At 40.3% G+C, this 16,041-nt stretch overlaps 1 protein-coding gene across 1 annotated transcript in view; it reads left to right on the top strand.

The window, feature by feature from the left end:
- The first annotated feature begins 10,512 nt into the window (after positions 1-10,512).
- Positions 10,513-16,041, top strand: part of znf407 (zinc finger protein 407) — a 113,473-nt gene continuing 107,944 nt past the window's right edge. The window contains exons 1-3 of the mRNA XM_049729504.2: positions 10,513-10,641; positions 11,958-12,624; positions 12,904-15,018. Of these exons, the coding sequence (XP_049585461.1) occupies positions 12,051-12,624; positions 12,904-15,018 (2,689 nt within the window). The 5' untranslated portion in view covers positions 10,513-10,641; positions 11,958-12,050. The remainder of the gene's footprint in view (positions 10,642-11,957; positions 12,625-12,903; positions 15,019-16,041) is intronic.

The following is a 16,041-nucleotide window of genomic DNA, read 5'->3' as shown; positions in this document are numbered from 1 at the left end:
TGACTGACTGACCGGGACGTGACACAAGAAGACAGCAGGACATGACAACAGCAAGACAGTACAACAACAATGATGAGGGGCAGACAGGACTTAAATACACGACAGGTAACAAGAGGCAGGTGAGAATGATCACACAGGAGGGGAGGGGCGAGCACACAGACAAAAACCATGACAACAGACGCATTGTAAAACGGCTGGGGACGAGACGTGACATATAGTGTGTTTGGAATTTGTGCAGGGTAAGAAAAGATCACAAGATTATCAAAATATTCTAGTCTGAAATGTCCTGCCCGGTGTCTAAAAGTTTGGGAAATATTTTCAGTGGCAATTTAAGTAACGACTCCCACTCTCCATCGACATACCGATTCACATAGGAATGATTAACAAAAAAAAAATCAAAGGGGGTGTATTCATTTATAAAGAAAGTTATAGTTAAATTATACTTAGAGATATACAAGAAATAAAATTTAGAAAGATTTACTGTACAATAACTATATAATGGATGGAATCGTCATTTGGGTATGTATTTTTTGTTTTTGATTCTATATACATCCTTTCTGGCTCGGAGACGTATCCTATTCTGCAGTCAGAGAAGACCAATAGCTTATAACCAGGCTCTTTTTTTTCTCAGTAACGACTGGACCTGTGATAGCAACTTGCCCTTTTGACTCCCCTAATTGACATGTCAGGGTAGAGTATTCTAAACACTGAGATGCATTCCATACACCCTCCCTGAGTGCTTTCTCACAATGGGTCAATGCTACTTCCATTTAAGTAATGTAAGTTGAACACTACCAACCCCCTCCACCCAAAATGTCTCCAGTCAAAGTTACTTTCTCTTTTTAGGTTTCCTCTTGCCTGACCTCCCCCACCCCCACCAACAACATAATTATGCTCATTCACCAAAGTTAATTGTTTTAAAAACTCCCATGTGTTTTCCTTTTCCTCCAAAAGCCACAAGTGATAGTGAAGCTTTTATTTAAGTATGTGATACACTAACTGTGCCATTTAAGTACCTTATTTTCCGCACTATAGAGCACACAGGATTATAAAGCGCACCTTCAATGAACGGCCCATTTTAAAACTTTGGCCATATATCAGGCGCACTGGATTATAAGGCGCATAGAATAAATAACTCAACGTTGCTCAAACGTTAATATCACACAACACACAAAATAAACACGTAAAGCTTACTTTAATAAATTAGTCCTCATCCACGAATTCATATTGGTCCATAAATAAGGCGCACCGGGTTATAAGGCGCACTGTCAGCTTTTGAGAAAATTGGAGGTTTTTAGGTGCGCCTTATAGTGCGAAAAATACGGTACCTATGTTTTCACATTGTATAAAAGTAAGAAAAAAAACAGTGAGCCAAATTTTAAAAAAGTGATATTTGTCTCCTGAAGGTGCCTTTTGCACTAGCAGTTAGCTCTGTCTGCCATTCACAAAGGATATTGTGCTATTGACATACCAATGCAAACACACCCACAAAGTTTGACAGCTGAATTCAGTTTTCCCAATCCCCCCCCCTGGTAGCAATAAGTATAAATGTCTCCTCATTGGCAGACTGTAAAATTGCTCTCGCTTTCAGGATGACAGCATTGATGACAAGCTGCAGCCAGTCAAGCTTTTTTTGAATGTGTCTGTCTTTTTCCTGGATCCTTGGTTGATTCCTTCTGTATTTCTCAACGGCATGCTCACGGAATTCTCTATGTGACGTCAGTCCTACACCCTCAGTCTGCTTCTGACAGAGGTTGGCAGCGCTTCAATAACCACCTCTTTTCTGAATAGTGTAGACATTAGAGAGCTGGTTTTAACCTCACTTTCTTGCTCCCAGTTTTAAATTGGCCATTGATGTATTAGATTGGGTTCTTAGATTCAGCGTGTGGCTCCATCTTCAGAGTCTTAGGGTCAATCTTGGATACTCCTTGGATAATCATCTCAAAGGTTATTTTTGCTCAGTATATTTCATTGGTCATATTTGACAAGATTTTGGATAAATCTATTCATGACTTGTATTTGTAAAAATTTATGAATAAACTGCATGGTTCCAAGCTTGGGGAAAAACATAACGGTTTATAATCCGCAAAATACGGCATTTGCTTAATTTTAGCATATGAGAAAGAGAAGAGCAGGGAAAGCGTTCCATTCCAGAAAACTGGTAACTGTTGTCCGTGTTGGAGGTATGTCTAGTCCAGAAACATGCACACTGTAAGTGTATGTTGAGGAGCTGTTGTATCAAAATAAATTGTTCTACCCCATAGATTAGGTTTAGAATATTTTATATTTTACTCTTTCAATCTGGTTCACCTCAAAGACTTGATCGCCATTTCGGCCAATCGATGCCCATTGAGAGCTCTAGTGAAAGACTCAAGGCTGACAAGTTATTCTCAGCCTGTTCCCGCAAAAAACTTTATCTTGGACCCTTATCTCCTGGATATTGATGCAGCCGGACGCTGGAGCCTCCCAATACCCATTATACCCTCAGTTTTCCTGTTCTTCACGTCACTGGTAAGGACTCAGCGAGATCGTCTGCATGGCAACTAGACAATGTGCTTTGTTGTGCTGACGGGTAATCGAGGGCATAGACTTATACACGCACACACATGTTCACACAACACAATACACAACCCTATTATCAATGCCTTTTTGTCGGTTTACCGAAAACGCCTCTCTATATAGTCCAGGTGTGTTGCAGAGATGTGCCAATATCCCAGTGGTAAAAAGAAATGAATCAAAGAAGACTGGCAAAAACAACAGAGGAAGGAGGAAGCCTTGACACAATATGAATGTTTTCTTCTATCGTCGAAATCATTTTTTTTTCAGTATCTAATCTTTAATGAGATCCAGCCTAAAAAACAATGCACTCATTTATTTTAAATAATGTTTCTGTGTCAGTTATAAATGCTTGTCAAAAATCAAATGAAAAACAAACAACACATTGTAGGAAACTAGGAACATGGCGTTGAGGTGTCTCTGCATGACAGGACTACTAACATCCATCTGCTTGAAATCTGGCAGATGCAATTTATTCCACAATCAGAACAAAGATTTTAGTCATGACATGTACAGACCACCCCAGAATACAGTGGACTTATTTTCCTGAAAATTGGAATCAATTAATCCCTCTCGCGGGGTTGATTTTTTTCTGCTCTCTTTTTCTCTCTCTCTCTCTCTCTCTCTCTGCAAAAGCAAACACTCCCTTTTCATGATTCTGCCCGTTGGTATTTCCCCTTATAAATTAGGAGCTTTTTCATCTTCAAAATTTATTTGAGCATTTAGCAGAACAATAGATGTTCGACAGCCAATTATAATCTAAATCAAAGTTTCAAGGATCATCCATCCATCCATCCATCCATCCATCCATCCATCCATCCATCCATCCATCCATCCATCCATCCATCCATCCATCCATCCATCCATCCATCCATCCATCCATCCATCCATCCATCCATCCATCCATCCATCCATTTTCTGAACCGCTTAGTCCCCACGGGGGTCGCGGGCGTGCTGGAGCCTATCCCAGCCGTCATCGGGCAGTAGGCGGGGGACACCCTGAACCGGTTGCCAGCCAATCGCAGGGCACACAGAGACAAACGACCATTCGCACTCGCACTCACACCTAGGGACAATTTGGAGTGATCAATCGGCCTACCAAGCATGTTTTTGGGATGTGGGAGGAAACCGGAGTGCCCGGAGAAAACCCACGCGGGCTCGGGGAGAACATACAAACTCCGCACAGGGAGGGCCGGAGGTGGAATCGAACCCGCACCCTCCTAACTGTGAGGCGGACGTGCTACCCAGTGCGCCACCGAGCCGCCCGTTTCAAGGATCATTTACACACAAAAAAAATAAATAAAAAATAAATCATTGAAAGTAAACACTTACACCAAATACAGAAGTTAGAGATATCCAGTATTTGGGCAACCGACTTCCGCATTCTTCTCAAGAAAATTTCATTCATAAAGAAAAGTTCGGCTAAAAATGTAATTCCTAAAAAGTTGCTTTGAAAACAACATTTTTTCAGGGTACCCCAAGTTAGTCCTGCAAGGCAACCTCACACAACCTCTACACTCATTTTCTTCATATGTTCATTCAATTGCAGACTACGCACACACAACACACACGTACGTACGTGCAGGCACGCACACACACACAAACTGCACTGAAGACAGGCAGTGGGCTGGCTGATTTAGTGTTGCCAGGGGAACAAGGGATTCAGGGATTCTGTGCTCCAGATGTTTCACAAACAAAAAGGGGACTTCCTGGTTCCTTCAAGACTGGAAGTGCACACCAGGCTTTTACTAGAATATGTTACTGAGGTTCTCAGAGGCTTGTGGCTTGACAGCTGTAACTCCATCAGTATGTGCGTGACATCAGAAGAGACCTTTTTCAGACCCTTCCCTCCCAGAAGGCCCCGACATTTTATTAAAACACACCCACAGAGGACTCACACATGCCCTCACTTCCACACAATGTGACATCCCTCCCAAATTCACGAGTTTAAAGCATTCACTCAGCACTATTATATGTTTTAAATACAGTAGCCATGGCAAATGCAATGGAACTAAATGGAGGCACGTGTAAGTGTTATTTACTTTGGGGCACATTCTCCCGGCTCAAAAAAGGCGTGCTGCTGCAGATCAGAGGTCAGTGTGGCCTGCAAACGTGATTAATAAATGGGCAAAATATGACACCATCACATACTGACAGTAATTCAGAGTCAAGATCACAGTGACATAGCACAAACCAAACCACAGTTTAGTCTCCGCGTTTGAAGTTTTATGTTGTCTGAGTTTACCCATATAAACGCTCTAATCCAGTTAGAATGAAATGAACTTCCGAGTGGTGCTTTTTCTTCTTTACACGCAAGATACACCTTGATTGTTGTTTCCACAAGCAGAGAGCTACACTATGAGATGCTCCTCTGGCCGCCTTTAAAACAGCACTATTCAATAATTAGGATAAACAGTTATTGTGCAATTACCGTTCTGTTCCATGACACTTATATACGTATTAGGTTTTATTTGGTCTAATTAAAGTACTCTTTGTCACTCTTCCGCTCCGGTGCTTACTTACACTGGGCTGTACTTACTGATATTCTTTGTATTCTTCTCCACAATCTCATCTTTGTCTCCTTCTTGTCAGGCACATAATAGATCCTGCTCCTCAATCCATTTCTGAAGGAGAGAATTTTAGAAAATTCTAAAAGAAAAGAATAATTTTACTCATTCCAATGGTGCAATCAATTTCTGAAGGAGAGAATTTTCGAAAATTCAGAAATTAAAAAAAAAATACAATTTTACTCAATTTCTAAAGGAGAGAATTTTAGAAAATTCAGAAATTAAAAAAAGAAAAATTTTGCTCATTCCAATGCTGCAATTCCATCACTAGCGTGTGTCAATGACAGATTATAGAACATTGGCTTTTTAATTGCTTGTAAAGAAATAGCCAACCCACTCATCAAGTGCCAAGTAAATCTTTTATCTGGCCTTTTCTGAAACTGTGACCATAGTATCCTGTTTATGTAGGAAGAGGCTCAGTCATAAACAATATTGATGAATTACATACCAAGATCTAAAGAATGAATACACTCTATGTAATGCACAGTACCGTATACTCTTGACTCATTATTCTTTCAACAAGTTGACATTTAATGCAGCTCTTTGCCTACAGCCAACTCCCCACATATCAACTCTTGTGGGTCAATGGTCAGATCTAAACATACTCTCTGAGGACCCATTTCCTGCAAATCATGTGTGTGAATGTGCATAAGTCTCCATATACATGTATATGACGGAAGCAAGCAGGTTTGTGTTTGACGTGAGTGCTGGAATGCTTTAAAAAAAAGAAGAAGCAAAAAGCATGACATCATAATCACCTAAAGACATTTGTACATGATCCACCCCCGACCCCCACTCCTCCACAATTCTATAACATTCATCACAAAAAAGTATGCTTTGAGGCCATACTCAAGCACGTACATTGTTGGAAAGTCCAAAGTGCCGTTCAAGTTCTCCAAATGATAATGTGCTGTTTCATGAATATGAATTTACTGTAGTCAAAATGGAACAAGGTATGTTTTTTTTTTTTTTTTTTTTTGCATCTGTACCTGCATTCAATGTACTGTAAATTTCAGGCTATAAGCCGCAGCAGCTAAAATTCTTGATTTTTTTTTTGTCTTATATAAGCCGCACCAGACTATAAGCAGCTCATGCGCACAAGTTATTAACAAAGAAAGACAGTACACAGAAAGCCTTTTTTAAAGTTTAATCACATTAACATTTCGTTGTGAACATGGAAGTAACAGCACTAGCTGGGCTAAAGTTTTAATAACATTAACATTTTGTTGTAAACACGGAAGTAACAGCACTAACTAGGCGGGTAAAAAAATAACATACCAGTCACTCAGAGCCATCTTTGTCTTCCTCCTGTCCACTGAAACCAGCAAAATCTTCCTCCTCAGTGTGCGATTGGAATATGCATGTAAAGTCGCCGCATGATCGCATAAGGTTTTTAATTTTTAATTCCCATTTGTAAGAGAATATACACAAAGATGATTGTCAAGAAAGAGATGATTATTTAGGGACGCATAACTTTTATTAACATAACAGCACAACAGCGGTCCACAGCCTTTTTATGAGTGTATTAGTCATGAGAAAAATCACGGGAAAAAACCCCCGATATAAGCCGCACCGGACTATAAGCCGCAGGGTTCAAAATTAGAGAAAAAAGTAGTGGTTTATAGTCCGAAATTTACGGTAATATGCTTAAAACACATAGGTTTAAGATTAATTGTGAGATCAAGTTTAGAACCACAAAACAGTGGTGTGTAGAACAATAAAATCAACTCAGGAGTGAAAAGAGTCATAAGATTAGGTCAAACTTGTGAGGCGAGCATGAAGAAAAGCAAGCGGCAGATGTAAACCACTCTCCATTTGTTTCACTTGTCTCTTTGGGTGGGCTTGAAGAGTCCGTGAGATTAAACTCATTGCTGTTTGACTGATGTTATACACAGCCACTTTCATAAGCCACAACCTCGAGGATGTTTACATGACTGTCAGCATCATTTGATGGCTCTACAACAACATTTTCGCTCTCCATTTAGCTTGGCTTACTATTGGCTAAAGACATGACCGCTACATATTATTTTCTGTGATCTTACTCATATTGAGCAGCAGCACGGTGGAAATCGTTTTCAATAAGTTTTAATTACAGTACAAAAATGAATTGGGTGTACAAGACAAATATGAAGTTATTTTTGATTTGCTGTAATCCACACCATACATTAGAAGCTCAAATGTATACACAAACCCAAACTAATAATCTGAAATGGGCAAAGTTCAGCCTGGGGGCCAAACCGGCCTGCCCATAGTGTCTGACTGGACCTCAAAATGTCAATGAAATCAAAGTGAAACAGTATTGATTTTGAACATTTTGCTTTTATTGTAGTATGGGCACACACATGGTAGATCCTAGTACAAGAGCTATGATTAATGTCCTGACTCTAGAGTGTTGCCAATTTAGTAATATTTTCACTATTTTGAGTGGCTTTTCTGACCCCCTTGCAACTATTTCCCCCAAAAAGACACTAGCAAAAATGACAACAGTGGAACAACAAATGGAGTGGACCTACTATGTAATGCTTTAATCTTCACCATGTGGCTCAAAGCGCTTTACAAAATCTCACATTCATCTATTTACACACTTATTGACACCTGCAATAACAAACTGACCATTAAACCTTTGTCCAGAAGATATTTAGGTTCTCTACATTTTCAGCTACAAATTTTAGTCGAGATTGAAAGTATTCATGTCGGAACAGGCAAAGTGGTTACACATTTATTGAACTTCTACTTGTGCACAATAGTTTGAACCAAGGATCTTGTCTTGATTAGAAATGGCGTCGAAAGACTTTGCCAGCACGCGTGAAATCTTTCGTTATCTTTGTCAGATGAATTACTTAGACTTTCCCATTGTTCTTGGTATGAGTCAACTCGATAAGTAATGTCAGACTATTTTTTATGCTTTGCAAAGAAAAACTACCAGGCGTATTCAATCAAGACCCCTCTAAAGAAGTTAAGAGGGCTTGGCTTTATCATCTTTATAAATATTCGACAGCTTTAATCTGAATTTATGTCGATAATATTGTGAATATATTTACATACTATAAGGAGTGCATATAGTTTTAACCCTAAATCTTGAAGATATATAAACTTGTGAGTGCACTCATTTTATATATATGTAGTGTAATCATTCCACCTTTGGAAAAAAAGATCACTTTTTAAAAGTTCCGCGTTAATCTGACAATCATGCCTATGACGAGTATATGTACTTGAACTTCTGACTACCGGGAGTTATCAGTGAAAATGTTATCTGTTCTTTTTTTCCCCAGTGTCGACTTTCATGTAGACATACAATTGATTTGTTTGTCCGCATTATATTATCACTATTTATGTTGTGTTTTGAAGTTGCTGGTGAAGCAATGTAAATACAAGAAACAGAAGAGGGAATAATTAAGTTTGTGGTGCTCCACCCACTGCTCTAAAAAACTTTCAGTAGAAATATTCAAAGAGGATTTTGTTTTGCTAATTCACCCTCATACTCTCTATTGTACTAGTAAACTCCCCAGGTGACACCTCAAGCTCTCCGTAATGTGGTCTGAGGTAATGCTTCTAGGAATGGATAAAATGGGGGGGATGAGAGTGACGAAGGATTGAGAGGGGTGGCGGGCGGGGTTGAGACAGAGAGTGACCCTTTTATAGGAGTATCCCACAGCTGTGTAGTGTGCTGTTGTGTTTGATTCCAGAAAAGTAAGGCGCTTCTCCCTTGTGTCCATCAACACATTGCTTCAACTCGGATACTCCCAACCAGCACAGACCTCAAAGAAATACTTTCAAATGTAGTCCAAACTCTTGTATATTATTCTCTCCCTTTCTAGAGGAAGTAGTCACCTCTTCTTCATCTTCTTACCTTGACATCTAGGTCAAGGTAAGAAGATGAAGAAGAATGATGAATTTCAGCTGCTTTTTTAGAAGTGGCTGAAAGTCAGCCTCACAAATTCATAGTATATTTTTCATTATTCGCTCTTTTTTTCTACATTCATTCACTAATTGTAATTTCACCCACATATCTGTTTCCCGAATCGCTTTTCCTCACAAAGGTTGCGAGTGTATCCTTGCTGACTTGGCGGGGTGCACCCTGAATTGGTTGCTAGTCAATCGCAGGGCACACAGAGACAAAACAACCATCCTCACTGGCACTCACACCTACGGGCAATTTGGAGCGGTCAATCAACCTACCATGCATGTTTTCGGATGTGGGAGGAAACCAGAGCACCCGGAAGAAACCCACACAGGCGTGGGGAGAAAAAGGCGGAATTGAACTGTCAACCTGCACTTTGAGGTGGACGTGTTCACCGTGTCACTTGATTGTAAGGTCAACATAATAAAAAAATCATGTCATTCATTATATCTCATTCCAAAAATTAATAAATTTCCCCTAATTCTACCTTTTTTCAACCAAAAGTTCTCAAATTGTTCCCAATGGTTGTTAAACAAACCAAATTCACATTGCTACCATTAAAAATTAAAAACTTTCAACTTTGAAGAATTTTCAAATGACAGTTACCATTTGCCAAAACCCCATGTTTCACAATAAAAATAACCACAAAATTGTCCCTCTTAATTCCAATTGAAACAGCCAACAAAACAGATTCGATTTTAACAAAACAGATTATCATGGTTTGTATTTGAAAATCTTAATGTTCAGCTAATTCAATTTGCATGTCAAAAAATCTTCTTAACCAAAACAAAATCACCATTATCCCCACTAAATTCATGCAAAAAAAAAAAAAAGTCCCCGTCATTCTCAATGACACATCCAACACAGCATATTCATGCCGTTCCCATTTCAAATTATAAATGTTCAGCTCATTCAATGAGCACCCTTAAATCTCTGACACTAGAGTCACCCCTACATTTGAAAGTAAAAAAATGAAAATACAATGAAAAAATCAATTTGGCCTGGTTATTGATTAGGATAAGGAGACTGTTGCTTTTTTCTGAATTGCTTTTTGCGTAATGAATGCGGCAAATAATGGAATACCCCAATCCATGTTCAGCTGTTTGTGATATTGCAAGCTGCCGAATAATTGTGTAGATACTGCCCTCTAGTGGAGAGGAAAGTCAACTAACGCTGTATTACGTTAAAATTCTCTCTCTCTCTCTCTCTCTCTCTCTCTCTCTCTCTCTCTCTCTCTCTCTCTCTCTCTCTCTCTCTCTCTCGCTCACGCACGCACGCACGCACACAACTTGAAAATTGCACATTTCAAATTGGTTTTTTCTTCTTTATATTGTTGGCTCGACCACAAACAGCACATAGATGCTTAATGTGTTGAAATCAATGGAGTTATGAATTTACATTGCGCCCTGTGACTTTAAATCAGCTTAACGATTATAACACTTTGTGACTACAGTTTCTCCCATGACATTGAATGCATCACTGGTTTATACAGCTGAAGTCAGGGGGGAAAGGCGGCTGCAAGTTCCGCCTTTATGTGACGTATCGCTCATGCTACGGTACGCCATTTGTGTCTAGCAACAAAAAGCGCGGACGACGGCGATATTGGGATAATCAAAGGTGAGTTTGTGCTATTGAACGCGTTTTTGCACTAGTGTTAGTCTTATCCTACATTGCGAAGTTCTGAGCCCACCGGATTTATGTGCTAACTAATATGTTGTTGCTATTATTGCACAGTTTTAGGTGGCCGACGTTAGCCTACTTTTTGGGCCTCTGTGCCGCCGTCGTTTTCCGAGTTTCGACGCTTGTAACCTATCTTGGACTGCGCCGTGATTGGCCTGCACCGGTAACGACGAAATTCAATTGGTCAGTTTTTCCATACTGAAGAAGAGCACGTAGCTAGCTCACAATGCTCCACGTCTGCCACATTGCATTGACAAAACCGTGCATTACAAACCAACAACAAACACAAACAAGGCAGTAATTACACCACAGAATTTGTAAGCGATGTTGGTTGTGATGTACGATCATGTCATGTGATCTTTTTTAGTAGCGATCGTGGTTAGGTCAACTCCGCGGTACTTTTTAGCTAATGCTCTTGACAACAAGCTTAGCACAACTAACGTCTTAGTATAACTTGAACCAAAAAGAAAAACAACAATGTCTTGGGATGTGCTTCAATGACTTTATCTTATTAAGTGTGTGGGCAATCTTCACCTTCCTGTCCTAGTTTGTGTCTGTTCCAAAGGACTCCTTTTGCACGTTTTACAAAAAGGCAACAAAGATATTAATTAAGGTTTCGCTGAGTGTAAAAACCACGATACGAGGAGCTGATCTGGGTCTCTAATTATATGCTACAAAAAAAAAAAAAAAAAAGCCTCGCTTTGCATCTGCAAGTAAGTTGCAAAATGCATTTGTCATTCAAATATTTTGTACACCTTGACAGACAGCCCGTTTATTCCATGCAAGGTGAATTGAGTACGTTTTGTATATGAAACAAAACATCGCTGAGCTCCATAGGGAATGTATTTTTTTTTAAGTAGCTGCGTAAGTCAATGATTAATAGACTCAGACTGTCATTGAGAAGCCTTATTAATATTTTGATTGGCCTCAAAGTGCCAGTTGTTTATGATGACCCCGCTCAGTACTTTGTAACTTGAAGATTTGTTTGAAAAAAAAAAAAAAAAAGATTGTTGCGTAGTACGGAAGAATAAAAAGTTGACTCGATAAAGGAACCCACCCACAGTACTTTTAAAACAATGTGATGGTTCAAACGCTAGATGGCGACTTTTGCACGTTTGTCGTTTTTGCTACTGGCCAGTTTGACTCCGACGTACTTGGTTTACAATATGCATTTCAATATGTATGTCTTTGATTTTGTATTAGACTAATAAAGGATGCCAAGTTGAAGTTATATGATGTCTCATTTTGTGCAGGTGATTCATCCATCATCAACATATCTCAAGTTTTGTCAGTTTTATGTAAATGGAGTAAGACAGATGAAAACCACATACTGACCATTGAACAAAATGCCAAAAAGGGGTTGCCAAGATGTGAAAAGATATGATGAACAACCCAACTCACCCAAAAAGATTATGAAGCCTGAAAAAGAAAATGAAGGACCCACTCAATGTCTGCAGACATCCAATGAGAATGAAGATGTGAGTACTCGTTGCTCTGTTTGTGACTTCTCAGCAAAATGCCCTAGATCACTGAAGATTCACTATTCAAAGAAACATAAAAAAAGCACAGATAAAGCTGCAAAATCTGCTGAGGACAAGCAAACTAATTCCGATGATAGCCCAGGTGATGTTCATAAAGAGACGGACATGGAGACTGAAAGTTCTGCTAGGTCAAATCCAGGGCCAGGACCTGATGGTGTGAGATCTGTTCCCTCCCATGAAGATTGCAATAAAGTTGCAATACCAGACACGCAAGCAAAACAAGACCAATCTGTATCCAATCAAGAGAGAAGAGTGAGCAAAAGAACACCAAAACCCAAGATTATCTATTCATGCAACTATTGTGGACTCGAATTTCGGGACAAATCTCCTCTTGATGTTCATGTCAACCGTTACCACAGCAAAGACAGCCCGCGCACGCGTGAGTATTTCTTCTAAGCACATCTGTCATTGATATAACATTGCTTCCTAAACAAGTACAGCGTAACTTTAATTAATTAATGAAACAGTTTATGAACAACCCAATTTACTAATAATTCAGTTTTGGACCAATTTTTTAAAGAAAAATTACCTTGGGTCACACGCTATGTTTTTTTAATGTATAGCGGAAAACCGATAACAGAAAATATTGCGCTACGATCAACATTATTAATATACCTCAAGAATTGCATTGCCTGAAGTAGCCGTCTTTGTCTTTCAGTTGATGCTGAAGAGTACATGGAGGAAGAAGACAATGCTGAGGACACTGCAAGTCCTTTCAAGATAACCCCTGAACAAGTGGACCCAAAAGATACAGGAAACAGATTTAAAATGAAGTGTGCAAACTGCGATTTAAGGGTTTCCACACTTTCCTTTTTGGAGAGTCATGCTCGCAAGAAGCATCCAGGCCTGGATTGGTACCGCTGTAAATTATGTAACTTCTTTTCTGCTACATCTGAATGGATGGACAGACACCTCATCTCAGATATTCACAAGCAACATCAGAGCACGCAGGATAGTGATTCTCATTCCTCCACTGATTGCGTTGAAAGGGTATCCAAAGGAGATTGGGATACAGATGACATCGATGGTGTAGCTCAGGGAATTCAAGAGGAACTGGAGGCTGCTAAAGTGGTGGTGGATGAGGAAGACTTGGAATTTGAGCCTCCAAAACCTAAAAGAGGGAGACCAAAACAAGTGTCTTCGACCAAATGCGGTTATTGTGGTTTGGTCGTGTCTAATGCTACCAACCTCAGTGTCCATGTCCGCCGCAAACACAGCAAAGAGTATGTTTACAGGTGTACACTATGCTGCTATAGCTGTGTGACCAAAGGAGACATTGATCGCCATTGTATCACTAAAAAACACAGGAAACGCGTGCAACAGAGTGAAAATAGCAGCCTTGCTAAAATTCATGTAGACCCTTCACCACAGAAACTCGCAGATACACAGTCCCCGGAATCAAATAAAGCTTCGGAGAGCAGAGACGTGCAACAGGAATCACAAGGCTCGAAAAAACACAGTGAAGAAGAGTTGTACACGTGTCCAGTAGAAGGAGCAGATGACTCTGTCGCTTGCAGTCACTGCAATTTTATAGCTCGCTCAGTCTCCTCCCTCAATCTTCACGTGAAACGAAAGCACACGAGAGACTTTGAGTATGTGTGTTTGGCATGCAGATACTATGCTGTAACAAGCGAGGAAATGTCTCGCCATGCCAGTACAGAGAGACATAAGCAGCGAAGCAAGACATTCCTGGAACTACAAGAGCGTGGTGGCCAAAAATCATTGCCGACCCCTGAAGAACAGAACGAGATTATTGATCATAGCAATGCGACGGTTCATCCTCAATCTGAACCTTTAATGCCCCCAGATAATCCAAAACTAAATTCAGAAGAAAGCCCAAAAGAAACAAAACAGGCATCTTCCGTACTTGTCGATCACATTGATGGTGTGGTCGAGTTAGCTGGCAAAGCAAAGGCAAAGGAACCAGAGAGCATGGAATCGGCATGTGGTGATGATTGTTCAGAAGGGAAAACAGCACAGTCTGAAGATATGGTCCAAGCAGAAATTGAAGTTGAAGTGGAAAAATCTCCACCGCAAGAAATTCAAGAAAAAGATGACAAATGCATCGCAGGTACCAACCTAGAAACAAGCAGTGCTTCACTTCCAAGGATGTCCGCCTCCCGACCTTTTGATACCTGCATTATGTCCATAAAGGCCCTCGATGAACAAGGGCAGCCATTGCTGGAGGGCGTTGCTCTCGAAGGCGCGGACGCTGTTAAAGGCTTGACAGGAGAAGCACCAGTGCCCTCTGGGCTCTTGCCCCATTATGTCAAAAAGCTTCAGCACAAGCAAGCGATCGTTGAAGCCAAAGTGAGAAGCACCCGGATTCGCTGCGACGACTGCGGCTTTTTAGCGGATGGTCTCAGCGGCCTCAATGTGCATATCTCCATGAAGCACCCAACTAAGGATAAACATTTTCACTGCATGGTGTGTGGCAAGTCATTCTACACTGAGAGCAACCTGCATCAACACCTGGCCAGCGCTTCCCACATCCGAAATGAGCAAAACAGCCTGGATGAAGGTCTCGACGGCAGAGCGTGCTTCAAGTGTGTCAAATGCACAGATCGCTTTGAAACGGAACAAGAGCTGTTCATTCACATCAAGGAGAAACATGATGAGTTGCTGAGACAAGTAAACAAGTATGTGATCGAGGACACGGAACAGATCAATCGTGAGCGGGAGGAGCACCAAGGCAACAAGTGCAAGTACTGTGGCAAGGTGTGCAAGAGCAGCAATTCCATGGCCTTCCTGGCGCACATTCGCACACATACTGGTAGGTAGAATGTTTTTATACCCTCCCTCCCTTGCTTTTACATGCACATTGATTATGGAAAGTCAACACATTTATGTAAAACCCTTTTTTACCGCATTAAATCAGTTATGGCACGTACACTTCAAGTGAAAAAACATCTCAAGGAAACCTAAAACGACAAAGCCACTCTATTGATGTTTACTTATGTGGTCTTGGACACTAGGCACTCGCATGCATACAGGAATGACCTTGACATGGGGATAAAATGGGCAAAGGTGACAGGCTTAGACATCTGGGATGCCTGTCAAAATATTTGCTATAGTAGAGAATGTGGTATTACGTGGTATTTTGTCAAATGTATTCCTCAGCATTTAAAGGTCATTTCAAGTTGTGTTATGTTATGCTGTATTTCCTGTGCATTTTGTCTTGGTTGTCATGGCAAGCTAAGGTGCATGCTAGATATTCTGTTGCATTCAATCACAGTCTATCCGGCGTATGAGGGTTTATTAGTTTGTCTGTCTTCATTCGCTACAAGACTTTTTTTTCGTCTTCTTAACTGAAATTGCACATTAACATCTAACAGGAAATGCTAATGCTATCTAAGTGGCATGATAAAATGTTTTCGGCATACGGTCATTTTCTGTTTATTTTCTGTAATGTTGGCGACGGGCGGTATTCTTCTTCCACAATCATCTCTTTTCAGTTGGATCTACAGACGGCATGTTTGCTCAACCATTAACAACAGCAGGCCATTTTCATCACTTAGTCAGTAATTTGTAAAAATAACACCCTTACACGTGGACCAATAGGACATAGTTGTGAGAAATTATTAAATTAAACAAATTGTGACAGAGGAGGTGACCAACATGTCTTTGGCGCACATAGTTTTTTTTCAAAACAGGCCCTCATCAAAACGTATAATCAAAAATTCTCCTATACTCTAAAACTGACAAGTTGTTTCATGTAAGTAAAATCTTGACAATTATACAGATGGGATGAGCTGTCAGTGCCAGGGCACAGCAGACCGGATTGGACCATAAAATG

This window comes from Syngnathus scovelli, chromosome 9, assembly GCF_024217435.2.
Source record: "Syngnathus scovelli strain Florida chromosome 9, RoL_Ssco_1.2, whole genome shotgun sequence".
NCBI lineage: Eukaryota > Metazoa > Chordata > Actinopteri > Syngnathiformes > Syngnathidae > Syngnathus > Syngnathus scovelli.
Note: the sequence above shows the minus strand (reverse complement) of the source record. Positions and strands in the feature narration are given on the sequence as shown.